Here is a 21,704-nt window from a genome sequence, read left to right on the forward strand (position 1 = left end):
TACTGAAGACAATAAAGAACGGATTATTCCCAAGTATTCTAGATTTACGGAACACAGTACGTATAACCTGTGAAGTGAAATACTTGCTTTATGACTTTAAATATTGTTTTAAGAGCTTGTAAATCTTTTGAATAAAATATCTCCAGTGTTCTCTAGATGTCTTATGAGGTAAATATAGTTTGGATGATAAACATAGGCCAGTGTTCTAATTGGGGTGTATTATTTCTAGTTGGTAAACATGGGTACTTGCTGCTTATTAAGGAGAAAGCCACCAACTCATTAGCTGGGGATGTTATGGCGCATGAATCCAAATCACAAAGATTTCTTTTTTTGGAAGCCCACATTTCTGAGGCTTAAAGCAGCTGCTAGGATCTCCAGGGAAAATACCATTGGTCTATATTTTTTTTAACAAGCTCCAAGGGGACTCTTAAGCACACTGAAGTACAAGAAACATGACTGTAAAAGATTGAGAAAGCCATGTAGTGGTGTCTATGCCTCAATTTCCCAAATAAAGCAATGTATATCTCTTATCTCATCTTGTGAAATTATTTTTTAATTATATTATTAGATATTTTCTTCATTTACATTTCAAAGGCTATCCTGAATGTCCCCTATACCCTCCCCCCACCCTGCTCCCCTGCCCACTNACTCCCACTTCTTGGTCCTGGCATTACCCTGTATGGGGCATATAAAGTTTGCAAGACCAAGGGGCCTCTCTTGGCCCTGGCATTACCCTGTATGGGGCATATAAAGTTTGCAAGACCAAGGGGCCTCTCTTAAAAGAGGAGAAAAATCTTTCCAATTTGGAACTTGAAGTGGAAGTGTTTATAAATTTCTATAAAAAATAGAAATTTAGATGTAGATTCAGATGAGATTGATTAACATTTCAACAATGATTTCTTAAACCAATTTAACGAATGTTCCTTTGATTAGCATATACTCATTGGTCAATATGATAGACACTTTGTGACATTTGCCCACAGCTTTATTACAGAATTCGATCTTGTTCATCCCCATTTTGTCCTCTGTACTGGCCCCCACAGGTTATTTTTCCGTTTCTAAATAAATAGTACCTTCTGCATCTTAAAATCTTATATTTTTAAGTATGGATTTCATATATCTGAGAAAACAGCACCTGTCTTTCTGAGCCTACCTTATTTTGCTTAATACAAGGGCCATAAGCTTTTTAGTTTTCTGCAAACATAATTTCTGCAAAAACAAGTGTTACTTTTTCTTTTTTAATTGGCAGAGTAGTGACATTTAGTCATTTAGTCTCACACTATATTTTCTATGTCTGCTCATGTGTTGGTGGAAATCTGAGTTGAATCTACAATTTAAGTGTTGGGTATAGTGAGGTGATAAAAATGGATGTTTAGGTATCTCTGTTGCATTTTAATTTTTCATAGAGTGCACACCTAAGGATGGTACAGTTGCATTCTATAGTGGTTCTGTTCTCAGTTCTTTGAGAAAGCATCATTCTATTTGTCAAAGTGACTGCACTAATTTGTATTCCCATCAGCTTTGTTTAAAATTTCCTTTCTTTGTAGTCATGAGAGTTTATCATTTGATTTCTTAAAAACAGCCATTCTCACCATGAGAGAATCTTAATGTTGTTTTGCCTTTGAATACCCTCATGACCAGGAATGTAAAACTTTTAATCTAATATTTATTGGCAGTTTGTACTCCTCAGAACTGTTTATTGTTTGACTAGATATCAATTAGATTATTAAAGTTGGTTGGTTTGTTTCTGTGTATTTATGTGTATGCTTATTTTTTGAACTTTTTATATAGTCTCAATATAGGATTTGTATTCTTCTAGTTTTCTAGAAATGATGACTTTTATGCTTTACAATCAGATAAACTAAGCTGGGCATGGTGGCACACACCTTTATTCCCATTACTCTGAAGGTAGTAGTGGGTGGATTTCTGAGTTCAAGGCTAGTCTGGTTTGCAATGCATGTTCCAGGACAACCAGGGCTACATAGAGAAACCCTGCCTCAAAAATCAAACATGCAAGCAAGCAAGCAAGCAAGCAAAGAAACAAACAAGGAACAACTCAACAATTTGCAAATCCACATTAATTTGAATAAAAACTTACTGGGTAATTTTGTCAAATTTTACTACTTTTTAATTCACAAGTAGCTTCAAGAAAATATAAATAGAGGAATGAAAAGAAAACAGATATTTAATTCCTTCAGAGTAGAATTATTTTTATTTTATATACATAAGAAACTACTTTTCCGTTCATAGCTTTAATGTTTATATTTTCAAATATTTTTGATTGCTACACTAAATTAAATTAATTTTTGTATACCTACTACTCAATTTGGATTTCAGCTGACTTACCTAACCAGACCATATAGGGATAGAAGATAAAAACCTTTTGAAATACAAACCTTTGGAGTTACAACATGGTTATCACTAGAATGTATATAAAAGAGTTATATTCTATAGTTTAAGTGACTAAAAATTAGAAAAAGTTAACAAAATTTCCCCTCAAAATAGTGACTAGTTTGTGGGGGAAGCATGGTATCAAGTTAAATCTCTTTGCATGGTAGTACAACTTAAGGCTGTCAGCATTTTAATGGAACATTCCAAATTAAAACTGAATTATTGATCAAACATTGACTTTTGCTTAGAACCCATGCTATCAAAGACAAACATTTAATATATTTGAGAGATGAATGCACCCAGAATACTTAAACAAATGAAAAGTCTTGGATCTTAATGAAATGAACCAAAGTTCCCAAGACCCAGAAGCCAGTTCTTAAGCAACACCAACTTTTAAAATACAAGAGACAGAACACGTTAATTAATTTATTTGATTTTTTAAAAAATGTGTCAAAATTAAGAGGAATGAAAAGAAAACGGATATTTAATTTCTTCATCAGTACTAATATGTTTGGAAAATATGGAGTATTTTGCAAATACAAATATAGGCTTTGAATAAAACTTACTGGGTAATTTTGCCAACTTTTACTATTTTTCAATCCACTAAGTAAAACACACATAAAAGTTCATATTTGCTTCCTCTTACTATGTAGCAAGTTTACCTCTTATTTCTTTTTTTATTATTTACACTCCAGAATCTACTGCTCTCCCGGTCCACCCTTTGACTGTTCCACATCCTATACCTCCTCCCTAACCCCCTATCTCCATAAGGATGTCCCCACCAACTACCCCTACCCCACCAGACTTCTAAACTCCCTGGGACCTCTAGTATCTTGAGGGTTAGGCACATCTTCTCTGACTGAACCCAGACACAGCAGTCCTCTGCTGTATATGTGTTGGGAGCCTCATATCAGCTGGTATATCCTGCCTGGTTGGTGGTCCAGTGTCTGAGAGCTCTTGGGGGGTGCAGGTTAATTAAACCTGGTAATACTTTATCAATAAGCACATTATCACAAACATTGTATGCATGCCAAATTTATAAAATACTTTGCATTAATTATTTCTAAAATTCATCAATGTTTTAACAAATGTAAGCTGTAGAAAACAAAAAGAGAAAAATGAAGACACGGTGAAAGGATGCTTAATTTTAGTCCTTAAATTTATTCATCTTTTCTTTGGAAGAGTCACTGTGAATTTTGTGATTTAATGATAATTTAATAATAGTAGCTATTCTATTTCCTTGAGTTATTTTCTCATAGATTCTTGCTTCAAATCCTTTGCATTAACTACATTTTTTGTATGTAATTTTCTTTTATATTAGCTTGTAACAATCAATGAATATTAGTTGGAGGACCATTAAAAGGACACATACTATTTTAGCAAAATTGCATATCGATTCCCAAGTAGTGTTTTTGTAAAACAAATACTTCATGTGAATTATGTCTTAATATGATTCAAGCTTCCATAACCAAGTATAAAATCAAAAGAAAAAGCAACACTGCAAATTTGTTTATAGCATTAATTTAATCAAGTTGACTTATTTAAAATTAGGCCAATGTTTATTTCAGAACATTCCGGAGTTAATCTCTCTAAAATCTTTTACTGGACCATGTATCAATTATATAATTATGTCATAGTTCATATTTTTTTTCCTTGCTGGCCTGTCTGTCTCAACTGAAGTAGCAAGGAGTATAATATAGGGACAAATGTAGTAGTACATTAAAAATTATAGGACAGGAAGATTTTTAAAACCAAACCATATAGTAAGTCCCAGATAATGTAGCAATTTGCTGCATGTGTAGGTTTGTGTGTGTGTGTGTGTGTGTGTGTGTGTGTGTGTGTGTACCTGTGAGTATGTTTCTGTGTGTGTATGTATGTACCTGTGTGTGCCTATGTGTGTCTGTGTGAGTATATAGGTGTGTTTGAGTGCGTGTGTTTGTGCTTGTGTGTGCCTGTGTGTGTGTGTCAGTATGTGTGTGCCTGTGTATGTATGTGGGTGTAAGTGTGTATATGTGTGTGATTCTCTCTCTCTCTCTCTCTCTCTCTCTCTCTCTCTCTCTCTCTCTCTCTCTGTGTGTGTGTGTGTGTGTATGTGTGTGTACGCTTTGGCATCATGTGCCATATGGCAGTATCTATAACAATGGAATATAATTCTAAGCCTGAAATGATTTTTTTTAAACTAAAGGCATCACAGGCTTGCATTAATATGCTTTGAAGGCTTGCCACAAATGACTAAAGGCTAAGCTAGATAGAAAAGGCTGCAGAATTCCAAGGGCTTTGGAAACAGAAGATTTCCTTTTCCAGTCATTCCTTTCGTTGTGTAACAGGTTCTTCTGGAGAAGCAGTAACTGGTCTAGAGATAAGGACTGATCAGGAATAAATGTACTAAAATACATACCCGAAATCCTAGCTCTCACTCTCAGGCTACATAGTTAGTGAATTCTATGAATATTGAGTTCCAGAAAAAAAGTAGAAATCAATACCTTACTAAAAGTGATAGTTTAGGCACCCAGCCCTCTACTAGACAGATTAAGATATAGTTATGTAGTTATGGGATAAAATTGCTCTTTATCACCCATGATATCCTTGCCTTACTCTATAGACCACACACGGACTAGCTCTGTCAGAGAACAAGAAGAAACAAGGGCCCAGGCAGGTTTGTGCAGGGGCGAGACTCTCAGTTCCTGTTTACAATCAGATTCCTAATAAGTTATGGAACACATAAGCTAGTGCATCTATGAAACAATGTTTGATTTTTCTAACTATGTTGGGAAATGTTATTATCATTATTATTAGTAGTAGTAGTAGTATTTAAAGAATCAAAATGACTTGAGTATAGTGATACACATATAATTTCAATACTTGGAAGATGAAAGGAGGGAGAAGAGTTCAAGGACAGCCTTGGCTATAAAACATGTTTGTGGAATAGCCTAGGCTGTGTGTGACCATGTTTCTACTCCCCTCATTTACTTCCCCTGCTAAATGGAAGAATAAAATTGTAACACACAATTTAGGTCTGATTTGTTAAATACAACATTTTCTATTTCTTTCTCCTTGAACATATTTCTTTACTATTTTCTGGTTTAACAATTTCTACTGGAGGGAGGAGAGATTCTCAATTTTCCAATTCGATGAAGCATTAAGAGTCATATCCAAGTAGGACCTCTGAAATTATGTGTGGAGCCAGCATTGGCCAACCCTTTGAAATCTGGCCCAGTGTACACAGACCAAGTCCTGGGAAGTGACTTTCTTCTAATACTGCAGAACATAGCAGAACACAGAGACCTGGAAAATTAAGTCCAAAGTTTCACTAAGAGGTGCTTTAGATCCTTAAAAAAAAAAAATCAAGATGGGTATTTTTTACATTTTCCATGCTGACTCTGAATTTAGATCTGACCTCCTAAGTGTCTGAGGCTGCCTTTTCATTTTCTTTTCCTCAAGTAGTTATTGCAAATAACTGAAACAGTGAATAGGATTCTAACCACTTGAATTGAAGCATCTCCTTACCATGCTAGACCCCATGGTTCCTGGACATGGCTCTAACAGCAGTAGAGAGAATCCTTCCATGTAATCTAAAGCACTCATTTTACTCAAGAGGTTGTTTTAACCCCAGGCTGGTAAAGAGACTTGCCAAGGTCAGAACTTAGTGGCAGCCCTGACAGAGCAAGGTCTTCTGGCGACTAGCTCACAGATTTTTCCATCATATCAGTGATAGCCATTTGGTGCTCTTAGCACCTGTTTGACCTCTGAGCCTTTTGCGCAGTCATTTGAATGAATGTCTGGGAATTTTCAAAGGTCTAATCTTGCTTCCAAACAGTTTTATTGCTCTCAAATGTGTACTAAATTCAAAGGCAGTTTGACTTTGATGCTATTCACGAAGTGACAAGGCACATTATTTGCTTGGACTGGGGTTGGCATGTAGATATAATTTCTTACATCAGAGATGTAGGTTAAAACAAAACAAACAAACCTACATTGAAGGTAAAAATCATCAGTCAGGGCCTCTGGCTTGAATAAAAGCAAGTTGAATAAAATGATTTCGCTCCTGGGCCTGGCAGTATGCAGATGCTGATCTGAGATTGGCTTATATGAGCCACACTTGATGCAGTGGTACATGGTTCATGTTGCTAGGTAATTCAACAGAAACAGAGGACTGATTGATGAGCACAGTAACTCCTAAGTGACTGAAATATATACACGCATAGGATGAAAGCCTCCCTGCCACAGTTGCTGCTGGATTCACAAAAAGGTGGCCTGAGGTAAATACAGGATTCAATGATGAGAAGAGAGGTTTCTACAGGATCTTGCTGGACTGCCACGATCATCAGGGTTGTCGTTAATTTTCTTAGATTTTGAGGGCCTTTCGTGGCTTCTCAGATGCAATGCCACTTTCAAGAGTGTGTAACTTGCTATGTAAATTCTTTCTGGCCTACATCCTAGAATGCAAATTCTGTTTCTGAGAATTGCTTCCTTTTGACAACATTCAAAAGAGCAGGAGGCAGGGGTACTGGAGGTGTGTGGCATGTGACTCTGTTTTAAGCATCATAGAAAGCCTCTGCACTCTAAAGTAGCTTACAGGTTTTAGTAAATTAATTTGTACTCTTAGATATTTACATAGCGTTTTTTAAAGAAAACTTGGGAAATGTCACAAATGATTCTTCTAAATAGTACCCCCAGAGCTCCTGTCTCTAGCTGCATATGTAGCAGAAGATAGCCTAGTCGGCCATCATTGGGAAGAGAGGCCCCTTGGTCTTGAAATCTTTATGTGCCCCAGCACAGGAGAACACCAGGGCCAAGAAGTGGGAGTGAGTGGGCAGGGGAGAAGGGTAGGGGGAGGGTATAGGGGACTTTCAGGATAGCATTTGTAAATGAAGAAAATACCTAATAAAAAATTGGAAAAAGAAAAAAGAAATCAGAATGTGCTTGACTTGTCTGTGCGCTACGGTGATTTTTGATAATTTCAAGACAATTTACAGAAAATTGAAAATGGCAAATTCATTTACATAATGATTAGCATTGCGAGTTAGTCTACCCACATTCTTGATATTTATGATATCAAAACCTATTGGTAATTTTGTTGTTTTTAATTGTTGTTATTCTGCTTTTAGGGGAAAATGCCATTAGCAAATCTACTGTCCATCTCTCCAATAAAAGCAAAATAGAAGAAAACTAAGAGAGAGAGAGAGAGAGAGAGAGAGAGAGAGAGAGAGAGAGAACCTAAAAGCCAACCGGGCCAATGGCAAATTCAGAACACCAGTTCTTCATGTATCCCATGGAAGTAGGCTAGGCTTTTAAACAGTTGGGACTGAGGTTGAATAAAATTATAATAGAGAAGTGTAGATGACTCCTAGAAAGTGCCTTCTAAGCTAAAAGGTAATCAACTGAAACATGTAATATACATTTACAAGGCTTTTCTGGAGAACAAAGCTTTCCCCTGACAGTGTTAGTACTCTTTGAATCCACATCGTGAACCCATTGGAGCTTTGATGTCTACATAAATACTTAAGGGACAGCCCAACTTAGCTGCATAGGTTATTAAAGAGAAACACGAAAAATCCATGGTTGCTCGCTCAAGATGGAGGCCTCCAGGGTTTCTTTCTTTACTATTTATTAGAATCATTTCTAGGAACTGTCAAAGCATCAGAAGCAAGATTGAGAAAGTGGGAAAGTAAAACTTTTTTCTTCTAATTAAGACTGATATTCTGAAATATTTGAGACCTGCTCTTTCCTCCTGTAATTTCTAAAACAGCATGATGTAACTGAGGTGGGACCTTTTATTTGAATCTTAAAAGAAGATCTCCCTTAATTATACATTGGGAGGTATTCATTTGCTATTTGCAGAGTAACATTAACTATATATAATTAGGTGAAGTTACTGTGTCATGGTAACTATAGTAATTACATTGAGTCTCTTCTACTAGTCTCTTTTCTTCTAACCCTACTTTAACTTTTTTGGTGTATTCTCTCTGTATTCCCATTCACATTCTCAATGTACTGGGCTTTATTATTTTAGGGAAATTTTATTAACCTTTTGAACAGGTTAAGGACAGAACCAATAAACGTTCAAGGTCAGAAAATACTCACACACACACACACACACACACACACACACACACACACACACATGTTACATTTATGTATGTACATTACAAATTAAGTTCCTATATCTTTAGATCATAGAATAGCTTCAATTTTTATTTTTCATTTTAAATATATAAAAAATGACAATTTTGTTTGATTCACTCAACCCTGTATACATTTGTATGATATGCATGATAATAAGAGAACAGGATAGTATGTATCCTATTATCTGCATAAAGATTACTTTTTTTTTTTTTTTTGGACCCATCAATGGAAGTTAGAGGGCATACACCAGTTGTCACTGGTAGCACTTCATATCCGAGGGAAAGTTACAGGGCAAACAAAACACAGTATTGTTCTAACTCTTCACTGCACATCTCCCATTAATGCCAGATGTATTTTCCTCGATAGCAGCGTGCACAAGTAGATTAAAGGGCTCTAGAAAGGGCCAGTGAAGAGGTGTTGCAGAGACTAAAGCGTCCACCTGGAGAATACCTCCTAACACAAGCCATCAACCCCACTTCACAGATCTACTGCAGTCTACTTACTGAACACCTTGACTAGGGTCGGTGCTTCAAACACGTTGTCCTCGGTCACTAACATGCACACAAATCTCTTCTCATCACTGATCTTAGCATTGGCGATAGACAAAGTGTAGTTTTCTGAGAGGCTCAGTCTGTCCTTGTACTCTGGGACATCATCATATTGCACACTTTTCTTCGTAGAAGATCTGAATGCAATAAATACTGGGGACCCATCGGGCTTTTCCTGAAAGTCAAAATAACAAGACACTTTGAAAATACACATAATTCATATGTTTCAGCATCATATAATTCCCTTTGCCATGTTCTTTTATATGGAATTTTGTTGATGGCGGTGTTGAAGCGTAACAGTTTTTAGGCACCAGCATCACTTAAAGCTTTGCTTACAGAAAGAAAAATCACACCCCACATGGAGTGAAGTTGTTATTTCTCTCATAGGTTCATACAAATGGGTGAAATGAAAAGACCAAGCTCTCTGAGGTGGAGTTCAACTCCCACCTGTGGGACATCAATGGCTGTTTTGTTGGGTGTGATGTAGTTTTGTTTAATAGAGATCTAAAAAGTAGATAAAGACAAACATAGGATAAAAAAAAAATGTTTGGAAAAAAAATATCACGGAAGAGGTCGGTCACAGAGTTGAGCTTGCTATCAGGCCTTAGTAATGTTAGGTAGCAATATTGGAAACATTTATTGCTTTAATCCGCACACTTTAAGTGCTCATATCTGACAACTAGCATTGATGTGGTTGCACCGTATACCATGTACTCAATTTTCATGAAGGAGAAACGTCCCCCCTGGCAAACCATCCTTTTTACTAAACAAGACTGTGATTAACCACTGAAACCCTGAGTGTTGTGCCTAAGGTTTAAAACTTACTTTGAAAGGTATCATGAGGCCTCTTGGTCTTGCAAACTGTATATGACCCAGCACAGCGGAAGGCCAGGGCCAAGTAGTGGGCGTGGGTGGGTAGGGGAGCAGGGGCGGGGGAGGGTAATAGGGAACTTTCGGGATAGCATTTGAAATGTAAATAAAGAAAATATGTAATAAAAAATGGGAAAACAAGAAAGGTATCATGAAAACGTTATCAGTGTAAGACATAATTTGGCATGGGAAAGAGTGCCAAGAACACTCGTCTATATGGTGTCTTTTCCCCTCTGTTCTCACAAGAAATTCCCTTACCTAGGAAGCAAGTTATTTTAAGATAGGGGTCAACTATCCCCTGTTATTTACCTAACAAGGGCTTTAAGAACCTAACGTATGAAGGAACATGGTTAAGATCTAAGCAAATATTAAGATTCCATAGAAGCTTAGTAGTTTGATTGATTTTGATTTTAAGTAACTATTAGTTGTGATTGCAAAGCTTATTTAGGAATTCAAAAGGTTTAGTTTCTTATGTATGTATGCACATATGCAAATATATCAAGAATATTTGTCTTAAGTTTTTAGTCTTATCCCAGTTTTCCAGTGCAAATCCTTGCCTTAAGTTATTTCTCTACTGTCGGATCCATGTTATCAGAATATCTTAGGTTTCCGTAATTCTCTTGCAAATAATCGTTAATGTTTTAGTACTTAATCACACGGCAGGTGCTTTCGCTAGGTTATCTGTGAAGTGATAAGTGGGTATAACTAATGTTCATAACAAACTTGTAAATTAGATTTACGGTATTAGTGTCACTTGTAGATTAGCCAATGAAGGTAGCATTTTGGAAGATGACTTCCTAAGTTTCCCCACAGTAAAGTGCAGAGATCTGAGAGCAGCATAGGTGCCTTTAGAGTACACTTGGGTAATCCTGACAGTGGTGAGATTTCTCCCCTGTATCAGTCATTGTGGCAGATGCTCATGACGAAGGCTCTTGTCTCCACCCATGTCTACAAGTGATGGATGGATCTAGCTTTCTTCTCTTTATGTATGTTCACTTTCAATTCTTCCAAACCTTCTACTCTTCTTCCAGCTGATTACATTAAATTAGAGCATGCAGCAGTGTGTCTGCAAATCAACATTGACTTGAGAGTCACTCAAATGCATCTCATTAATTTATTCCTGGAGCTTTTTTTGCTTAGCTAACAATTTGAAAATAGCCCTTATTGATTGGCTTCCAGTAGTATTGTGTCAATTCAGCTGGTGTGGAATCTGGCCCCCTACGTTTTTCTTAGATGTGTTATTATCACATGAGTTTATTATTCTCTCAGTTGATTCCATTTATTTTGGAGGTCAATTTGTTCTATGAGAACATTACATGGTAGACTCAAAGAGCCGAAACTTGAGGATTTCAAATAGACACTTTCCTCAACATCAGTCCTCTGAGAACAAGAGAACAAGAATTCAGAATGACCTGGAGTGACCGGATAACAAGTACACAATAATGACAAGTGTGATGTGTCACCTACTTGTCTATTTTTTTCTTTTTCTTGACACATGTGCACAGTGTGACTGGGGGCATGAACCCCCCAGTTGTAGTAGCTGACTTCTTAAGTCTGTACTTAGCAGTCAAGTACTGGTACCGCTAAGCATTTTGCTATGAATTAATTACTTAACTCTCACAACAACACTGTGAGGAAGATATCTCATTTTCATAGTAAGAAAATAGGCTTACTTCACCTGCCAATGGAAGACTCGAGACTCCATTGGTCTAATTTCAGAGTTAACATTAGAAACGGCCATGCCTGTTTATCCCATGAGTGCAAGCTTAGGCACTTTTGCCAAAATGTATTTAGTATAACATATTTTTTATGGGAGATATTTTATATAAAAGGTTTGTGGTCAAATAAACCTAACAAATTAATATAACTAAGGTCTCACACAATTCACAATGCATTTATACATAACTACTACTTTGAGAAAAGTTGTCGTAAACAAACAGTTAATAAATCATCTGACAGCCAACAATGTTCTCTTTATGCAAATGTCTGCAAATATTCAGGGACTAGGGAAATATGCTATTGTATTCCAGGAAGTATCTATGTACTTGAACCTTGCTCACTGGTGCAAGTCTTTTATGACCTTGCCTTGGGAAACTGTACAACAAAGACACCTCTTGTTGATCGGCGTTCAACCGAGGCATTAATCTTTGTTAAGTCAACTACCACATCCACCTTCTGGGATCTCTACTCACCATTTCCAGACCTATCTGCATTGTTTTACCTGACATACTGTGATGAACTTGAGTGTAAGCAACGGCTAAAATCAGCAGTTAAATGTACAATCGTTCTGTAATATCAACATACAGAAGACTCAGCAACAGAATCAAGGCTGATTGCCAGCCCCCATGGAAATCCGAGTTCTCTAGCCTCCCTAGATAGCTAGGTCTATCTAGCCTTTGCAGTAACTGCTTCACTCAGAAACTAGTGAAGAGAAAATGATCTCTGAAGCACTGTGCTCTACATCCCCCTGATAGTATTCTAGAACTTTGTCTTTCTCTGTGCCTCTAACACTTACGGGCAGATGGTTCAGACAAAGATGATCCTTCTATAACTGTTGAATTATTAGATGTATTTAAAATAGCTTTAGTTATATAAGCATGAATTTTATTGACATAGTCAACACATTACATTTTTCTATATAAGCATGCACAGATAAATATTAGTATTATGTCAGTATTACATACTCTCATATACAGAGAGAGAGAGAGAGAGAGAGAGAGAGAGAGAGAGAGAGAGAGAGAGAGAGAGAAAGAGAGAGAATTTTATTTTAAAAGCTGCAGGCAATTCATCAAACCCCAGGAGTCTCACACTTACATATTTCCATTTGCCAAACATGAGGTTCTGAGGTACGTCGAGACGGCAAGGCATGACGATGGTGTCTCCATATGCTGAGTTGACAGTGTACCATCCAAGGCCTTTGGGCAAAAGGGAAAGAGATGTTGAGTGTTGTCCTGCGGCGATAGCAGAGGAACACAGGAGAATTTATAGGCTGATTATGTTCTTCACTGTATTTAGGAATATACTTCACAGCAACATGAAGCTATTCCAAAAATAACATGTTCAAAGATCTCAAAATAGCGTGAAATACATTTTCATGGAACCAATGATCAAATTTACCTCTTAGAAAATTAAAATTAAGTGTCAAGATTGAAAAAACATAGCTCAGGTTAGAACAAATTTCAACTTTATCTGGGTGGAGAAATGCTAGTATTCAAGTAGCTGACTTTATAGACAAAAAAAACCTACTAAATTTTAACTGTTCATAAAATATTAACATGCTAAAATTATAGTACAAAAATCCCATCCTCACAAGGAGTTATTCACAAAGTGGTTAGCTGCTGCATTAGGGCATCAATCTAATTTAAAATGTTGTTTGTTAATCTGGTATACACACAAAAAAGAAACAAGTCACTTCATTCTTTAATGAGCTAAGTAATAAAAAATTACAATGTGAAAAGAATAATTTTGCTTAAAACGTAAAATATTTTTTATATCTATTTATAATCCTGGAGTTTTGAAGAACCTTAAGGCTTTACAGACAGAAAAACAAACTCTTTATGGTCTTTCTTCAAGGGCAGCATGAAAATACAATAGTAATTACATAACCTAGAAAGAGGAAGAGGGAAGGGTAGAAGGATGTTTTAAACAAAACAAATCAAAACAAACAAGCAACAGATAAGAGGGATAACGTCCAGTCCTGAGGAATCCAGCAGTGTGCTATATGCTTTATAAGAAACTGGATGAGAGCTGCTTACATATATGAATCCATATGAAGAAATGGAAGTACCCTTTATCATGATTTCATCAGAACATATTATGTATACACGTAGACACATATCACATCCTACTCTCTAAGTACATAAAACTCATATGTGCTAATTAAAAAGAAAAAACTCACTTTGATACTTGCATTGGAAATAGTAGCAAGAAAACATCTCAGATACCTCAACTTATCAGGCTTACAGAGCTCTTTAAGGTTTAAGAAGCTCTTGGGTGAATACCCATTAAGGAACACTCTAGGTGATATAGAGCATGAAGGGGCTATTCTAGGGGAAAACCATAAGCAGATGTTATTTCGTCCAGCAGGTGGTGCTAAAGGGCAAAGCTAAGACAATCTGCAACACACAATAAATAAAAACCATCTTGGGACGTTCTGAACAGCAGCATCAGTGGGTGGATGGATGGTACCTTTCATGGTTACCAATCAACTGTATAGTATACATAAGAGCTTTACACAGGCATAGAAACCACTAATGTTATTTAGGAAGGAAGGTGACACAATTCCTATTCTAAAAATTCAATTGGTCAAGAGTCTACTTCTTCTCTAAACATGTCTCTGTGAACCAGAATACAAGGAGTGACTACTGTAGCACAAACTGTTCAAGCACTTCTTACCACTGTAAAGATGCAGGATAGTATGCAGAAACAACGAGACTGTATTTTCATTTGGTATTTGAAAATAAAAGAATACATACAATTGTTCACCGTATACCCAGTATCTGTTAAAATAAGTTTCAAACTCTCCTATAATTTTGTTTTCCTCGTGCTCAAAGTATTGCTCCCTTCGACATTAAACCATCGGATATCAGAGGATCATAAAAGAATAAGTAGTGTTTTACTCTAGTTTTGATTTCATATATGTTGCAATGCTAAGGATTAAACCCAGGGCTTCAGGCATGCAGGCAAGTGAGCACACCAACTCTAATACTGGACTTCCTTTGTTATTTTATTATTTTTTTAAAAAAATTGAAAATAGATTTTTCTCTCATACAATACATTCCAAGTACAGTTACCCATCCCTCCACTCCTCCTAGCTCCCCAACCTCCCCCCAGATCCGCTCTCCTTCCTTACCAGCCTCCCAAACCACAGCCAAACAGGACAAAACAAGATACAATAAGACAAGGTGAGCGCCCTCATCTCAAGGCTGGACAAGGCAGGCCAAGAGCATGCAAAAGAGGTATTCCGGCTCCCACTGTTAGAGGCCCCACAAAAACCCCAAACCAACACCCATAACACGCATGCAGAGGACCTGATGCGAACTCATATGGGCCCCATGCCAGCTGTTTCATCTCCACGGGCCCATGTGACCCCTGCTTAGTTGATTCAGTGACCCACGGTCTCTTGGTGTCTTCAAACACCTTTGAGTCCTAAATACTGGGCTTTTGTATGTGTGATCCCTAACAGGCATATTGACCTTGAATAGGCTGTTCTAATAGAACACAGCTCTGGTTTTCTCTATCAGGTTCCTGCACGTGGGAATTTCAGCATGTATTTTAATTTGTGGCTAGGTATAGACAGTGCAGATCGACAAAGCCACAGGTGACTTGTGATTTCACCTTTTATAATAAAGCACTTGAATGTGATGGTGGATTGTCACTTCACCTTCATCTGTGTCAGGTTGCACCCTGATAATTGGCTCACTTTTTTTTTTTTTAAATTTTATAAAACATCTTCTTTTGACAATTGGTGCTGATTCCAAGGTAGACCAAGCAATGCAGTTTGCAGAGAGCTCAGAATCATGTGACGTGAATCCTTTAAGGCAAAGGGAAGCAAGCAAAGGCCTTTCCCAACATGTTGATCATTGATCTTCCCAGATACTATTTTTCTCTTCTACCCTTATGGGAGGTTAATGTTCTATACGTATGCCAGATTTTATGACAGGTTTTAAAGCTGCGTGAATCTGAAGTATATCTTGTATTATTACCATGATCACAGCACAATAATGGCAGAGAAAAGAACAAGCATTTTTAAACTCCATATTCTGACACTTAAGAAATTTAGTAAAATGACTGATCATTTGAATGTGGTGACATCCTTTTCATTTTACTTATCTAATATATTTGGAAATCAGAAATACCTTATAATAATGGAACTTTGAGTTATTCTTATTGCTTTATCATATTCTAAAAGCATTATATTTTGCATGGGCAGAGAACATGGAATTTTTTTTTTGTTGTTGTTGTCATTTATTGTCATGAGGAGAAAAAAAACCCAAAACCTAAAAACAAATACATTTCGTGATAGTTCATGGAAGCTTCTCTTCCATCTCCTGTGAGATTAGAACTATTTCTGCTCTCTGATTTACAGATGATTCATCTCATGAGACCACAAAGCAGAGTGTTGGCGCTTCGGCTGTTTTGACAACTCAGGGGTCGCATCTAATAGTGACAATGCCAGATTGAATTCAGCTAGGACAGGCCTCTAATGAGAGAAGATATTCAAAAGAAATAAGACACACGACAGAAATAGGGACAACAGAGCAAGACAAACCGTCAGAGACAAGATCTCTTTTCCACAAACTCAGAAGAGGGTAAGGACATTGCACCACAGGAGGAGCCATAATAATGCTTACATTGGGATCAATTTTCAAGTTGGCTACAGTCATCAACTTGTTTCTAGTAAGTGCATATGATTTCCTGGTTCATCTGTGTGAAAGATGCAAGGTATGCCTCTGCGGGAGAGCTAAGTTGTCTAACCTCCTAGAGATACAGTAACTACAAAGACCATGGTGATTTGGTGATGAATTAGCGTCCTGACTCCTACAGATGTCTAGAACGGGCAGCAAGACCTGGAAAATCCTGTCACCCTGAGTGATTCTGTTTGCACCTTTCTTAGAAGAAAAAAGCCTTTTATCTTTAAACTACCAGATCTGAAAATTGAGTTTGCCTTACTAGAATTCTCCCGCAGTTTTCTTCCTGTAATTGTCATTAACTAAATTATTGAATTTTGTGCTCTACAGATTATTTGGCACTACTAGAAATATAAACGGTCTGTGAGATGTTGCATCAAGAGGCTGAACATACAACATAACATAGTAGGCTATGGATGTGTACAATATGTATGTGAACATCCATATCCATGTGTGTATATGTTATTTGTGACTGCAGGTGCATCTCTGTGTGAATGGATGTGTATATCTGGAGGAGAAAGGACAATTTCAAGTGTCTTTCTTCAAGTGACACCTATCATTTTATGATGCCACTATCTCTCAGGGGACTGAAACTAAACAAGTATGTCAGGAAGCATAAGAGATATATCTATTCCTACCTTCCTGGTGCCGGTACTACAAGTGCTCATATGAGCCATGGTACCCAGTTTCTTCTTAACCCAGGCTCTCATGCATGCTGGATAAGCCCTTTATCAACAAAGCAATCCCATTTCTAACCCATTATGTGCTTGTATACTCAGCCAATGTCTTGCCTATACATGCAGTTTAACTGGATTAGAACTGTATGAAATGTGCCAATTCAAGACACTTTGATGAACACAATAGCTTGCAAAATGTTCTGACATAAAATAACATAATTTTTTATGCCTGAGAAGCAGGGTATAATTGAAACACTTTTTTAAAAGTGCTATTATCCAAAACACATACATACAAACAAACAACCATCGAAACCAAAACAATAGTACTGGAAAGTAAGTAAAATATAATAAACAAAAATTTAAAAAAATTTCTTGACCAGATAATTCTGATACATAGCATCTCAAAAAACAAACAAACAAACAAACAAACAACCTGAGCATAAAATACCCACTAACTATAACTGTACATTTCTGAAGCAAATAATTTAAAGCAGAATATACTAAGTTGTAATACTTTTGACTTCCATCAAAAATAACTATGAATGTAGTGATTTTTATCACATTGGTGGCAAATGACTTTTCTATATAAATGAATTCTAAAGGTCAGAGTAATGATTCTCTTTATATTATTGATGGACTTCAGACTCCTCGCTCTATTCCAAGCAGAAACAGAATTGTATAGAGGACAGAATGAGACTCAGACCCAATATACTCCTGCATGCTGTAATTTAGCATGTATAATTATTATTTATTGCTCTGCTATTTTAATAGCATCTTTGTCCTTAGAAGCACTCACTGAGCTTTGTAGCTCTCTTTGGTGCCATGAAAGGGTTAAGCTGAATTATAATGGGCTCAGAGAGTATGATATAAGAACTAAATTATCACTGAAATTTCACACTTACTTGAACAAATTGGTGGTGTTGAGGTTAGGTAGAAAGATGTTTGTTATTGAAAACTACCTTTGTGCTTAGTTGATTGATTTTGATACTTAACTGAGCTGATGCTCTTCTTTACCTTATTGATAACAGGATGTGAGCAGCTCTAGATGGCATGTCCATACTTTGTAACATCAGTTTATAGCAGTGTTGGTTACATCTGACATTTTAGGTTGGAGCTATCTTCATTGTAAGAGGCCTGGATTCTCTCTTGTGAGGTTCTTGTGGCATCTCTGACAGTACTCCTCTACCCCTCTATGAAAATTCAAAGCTTTCAGAAGAGATAATTAATTGCCATTTCATATGCAAAATTACCTCAAGCCCCATCCACTCAGAAAGTGGCTTAAGCTGTAACTATTGTTTTCTTACATTCCATGAAACTGTTGTTTTGTCTTTTGTTTGTTTGTTTGTTTGAGAAAGGGTCTCTCTGTATAGCCTTGGTTGTCCTGAAACTTGCTCTGTAGACCAGGATGGCCTAAACCTCAGCAATCTACCTGCCTCTGCCTCCCAAGTGCAGGGATTAAAGACAAAGTTTTGTAAGACAAAGCATGTCATAAATAGGACAAAATGGCAGTCTAGAGAATGGAAAAGATTTTGACTAAGTCCACATCTGATAAAGGGCTGATATACAAAGTATATAAAGAACTCAAGATTCTTGACATAAAAATCAAATAATCCAATTTTTAAAAATGGGGTACAGATCTAAACAGAGAATTCTTGACAGAGAAATCTCTAATGGCCACAAATCAATTAAGAGATGTTCAACATCCTTAGCCATCAGGAAAATGTAAGTCAAAGAGGCTTTGAGATTCCATCTTAATGCCTCAGAATAGCTAAGATAAAAAATTTCAACAGATAGTTTATGCTGGAGAGGATATGAAGCCAGGGAACACCCCTCCATTGTTGGTAAGAGTGCAAACTTACACAACTTTGAAAATTTGGGGGTTCTCAGAAAAAATAGATCTTCCTCAAGTCCCAGCTATAACACTCCTAGGCGTACACCCAAAAGATACTTCACTATAACATAAGGACATGTGCACAACTATGTTCCCAGCAGCTTTATTAGTATTAGCCAGAAACTGGAAACAACCTAGATGACCCTTAATTGAAAAATGTATAAAGAAAATTTAGTACATTTATAGGATTGAATATTAATCGGTCATTAAAAATGATGACATCATGAAATTTGCAGTGAAATAGATGGAACTTGAGCATATCTTCCTCTTGTGAGGTAAGCCAGACCAAGAAAGACAAACATGGTATGTCCTCACTTATAAGTGGCTTTTAGTCATAAAGTACAGGATAACCATGCTATAGTTCATAGATCCAAAGAAACTAAATAATGGAGAGGAATCAAGGAGAGGGACACTTGCAACTCACTAAGCAGGGGAAATAGATTAGACACTGTGGGTGGATGGAGGGAGATGACTGGATGGGGAAGGGGTTGGGATGGGTGCAGGAGGGGTGAGGTCTGGGGAGGATATAGATAGAGTACTGGGAGAGACAACTGGATTATGGAGGCATGTCTGGGATGAGCTAGAAATCTAGTACAATGGAAAATCCCAGGAATCTATGAGAGGGACCCTAGTTAATACTCCTAGCAATGGGGAATAAAGAGCCTGAATGGGCCATCTCCTGTAACCAGGCAAAATTTCTACTGACTGGGACACCAACCCTGTCATGAACCCCTAGACCTACACTTTTTTTCCTGGCTACAAGCCATGCAAGAATAAAGATGAAGCATAAATTGAGGAACTGCCCAACTAATGAGTGACCCAACTTGAGAACCATGCCAGGAGAAAACCCGCCCTGACATCATTAATGATGTTCTCCTGTGAGTGCAGATAGGAGTCTGGCAGAGCTCTCATCTGAGAGGTGGCAAGCAGCAGCAGATAGAAACAGATTCAAAGACCCACAACCAAACATTAAGTGGAGCTTGTGGAATCCTGTGGAGGAGGAGGAGGAGGAGGAGGAGGAGGAGGAGGAGGAGGAGAAAGGATGCAAGGAGCTAGAAGGGTAAAGAACACCATAAGAAAACCTACAGATTCAATTAACTTGGGCACATAGATACTCATAGGGATTGAACTGTCTAAGAGGAAGCATGCATGGGTCAGAATTAGGCTCATATGTAATCGTTGTGCAGCTGGGTCTTCATGTGGGACTCCTAAGCATGAGCAAAGGGGGTCTCTGACACAGCTGTCTGCCTTTGGATCCCTTTACCTTGTGCTGCCTTGTCTCACCTCAATAAAAGACGGTACTCCTAGTCTTGATATGCCAAATCTGGTTGAGAGCCATGGGAGCCCTCCCCTCTTCTGAAGAGAAGGGAGAAGGGATACAAAGTAAGTAAATAATTAATAAAGAAAAATAGACATGTGCCATCTCCACCCATCAAAACTAGTTCCAATGAAACTGGTTTCCAGGGAAGAATTCTTTGAAGTAAAATAAAATCTTACTGTAGGACAAAGTAATGACTAAATTCAGGCGGAGGGATGGAGATAGAAGTGGCATACAGAAACACTTCCTTCCCACCAAATCTGAACGCCCCACTTAAGTGTTTCATATTACATTACAGTGGATTGCATACTTTAGGATTTGATTTTTAAAGTTTTTATAGAAATAAAAATTTTTTAAATTCACAAATCATACAGTATGGATCACACCATGAATGAATTATAAACCATGCATCCCATATATATTTTATTTAATATAACAAAATATCATAGTTCTAGTGGTAAAGTTCACATTTTGAATGTGTTGGTCAACCCTACTTTTTTATGATTCATTCACCGGTAGTTTTCCATCTTAGAATTGCTCTGATAATTTATCACATTGAAGTAGAATTTAAGATTTTTCCTCATAGTCATATATACATATACATTAATTGTCACTATATACATATACAGTCAAATATACATATGTGTGCATTTGGGTGTGCTCATGTGTGTGTGTTCATGTCTGTATATTTACAATGGATGATGGATGGAGTAGAACATTTGATAAAAATCTAATGTAATTTTGACAACCAGAGTGAAGAATTTTTCCTCCCTTCTCCATTGTTTTTGTCAAATTTCCTTCAACTAACTTGGGTACTTAGATATTGACTTTGGATATCAGGAATCCTTGTTCAAAATTCACCTTCTGTGTTGCCTATCACAGGGGTTATGTCTTATCACTCATATACAACTGAGTTATGTCCGTGAATAAGAAAGTAGCAATTTTTTCCTCCCTTCCCTCTCCACTTCCTGTAATTAAAAATGTGTCATGGTAGACATTTTAGAGTAATGATCAGGTCACTGTGGAATAATACTTGGAAGGAAATGACTATCCCATTAAACCATAAATTAGCATTAGTTCCTGAGATTGTATTTTAAGATGTGTACTCTTCATTTTACTTGCAGAATTGGCCGTTTATAGCACTCTAAGTAGTCATCATGTCATCAGATTATAGGTCAACACAATAATCCTTGTTATGTGACAGGACCACATAAGTGAAGTTCAAAATATTATATTGGGACTTGCACTGCTGTGCTGACATCACTTTTTACATCTGCTTGTACATGTATATCATAAGGAAACAAGGACTGGCCTGTAGTGCTAGGTAAGTTGGGATTTTTTTCACTATTAAGGGTATTGGCCTATCACTATCTCTGTTTTCTTTCTTTCTTTCTTTCTTTCTTTCTTTCTTTCTTTCTTTCTTTCTTTCTTTCTTTCTTTCTTTCTTTCTTTCTTTCTTTCTTTCTTTCCTTC

The 21,704-nt window shown here is 37.0% G+C and overlaps 1 protein-coding gene across 3 annotated transcripts in view; it reads right to left on the reverse strand.

The window, feature by feature from the left end:
- The window catches only part of Alcam (activated leukocyte cell adhesion molecule), a 195,249-nt gene that overhangs the window by 39,111 nt on the left and 134,434 nt on the right, over positions 1–21,704 (reverse strand). For all 3 annotated transcript variants that reach the window (XM_021209215.2, XM_029544729.1, XM_029544730.1), the window contains exons 2-3: positions 12,750–12,850; positions 9,021–9,240 (exon numbers count right to left, since the gene is read on the reverse strand). In XM_021209215.2, the coding sequence (XP_021064874.1) occupies positions 9,021–9,240; positions 12,750–12,850 (321 nt within the window). The remainder of the gene's footprint in view (positions 1–9,020; positions 9,241–12,749; positions 12,851–21,704) is intronic.

Source organism: Mus pahari, chromosome 12 (assembly GCF_900095145.1).
Source record: "Mus pahari chromosome 12, PAHARI_EIJ_v1.1, whole genome shotgun sequence".
In the NCBI taxonomy this organism is placed as follows: Eukaryota; Metazoa; Chordata; class Mammalia; order Rodentia; family Muridae; genus Mus; species Mus pahari.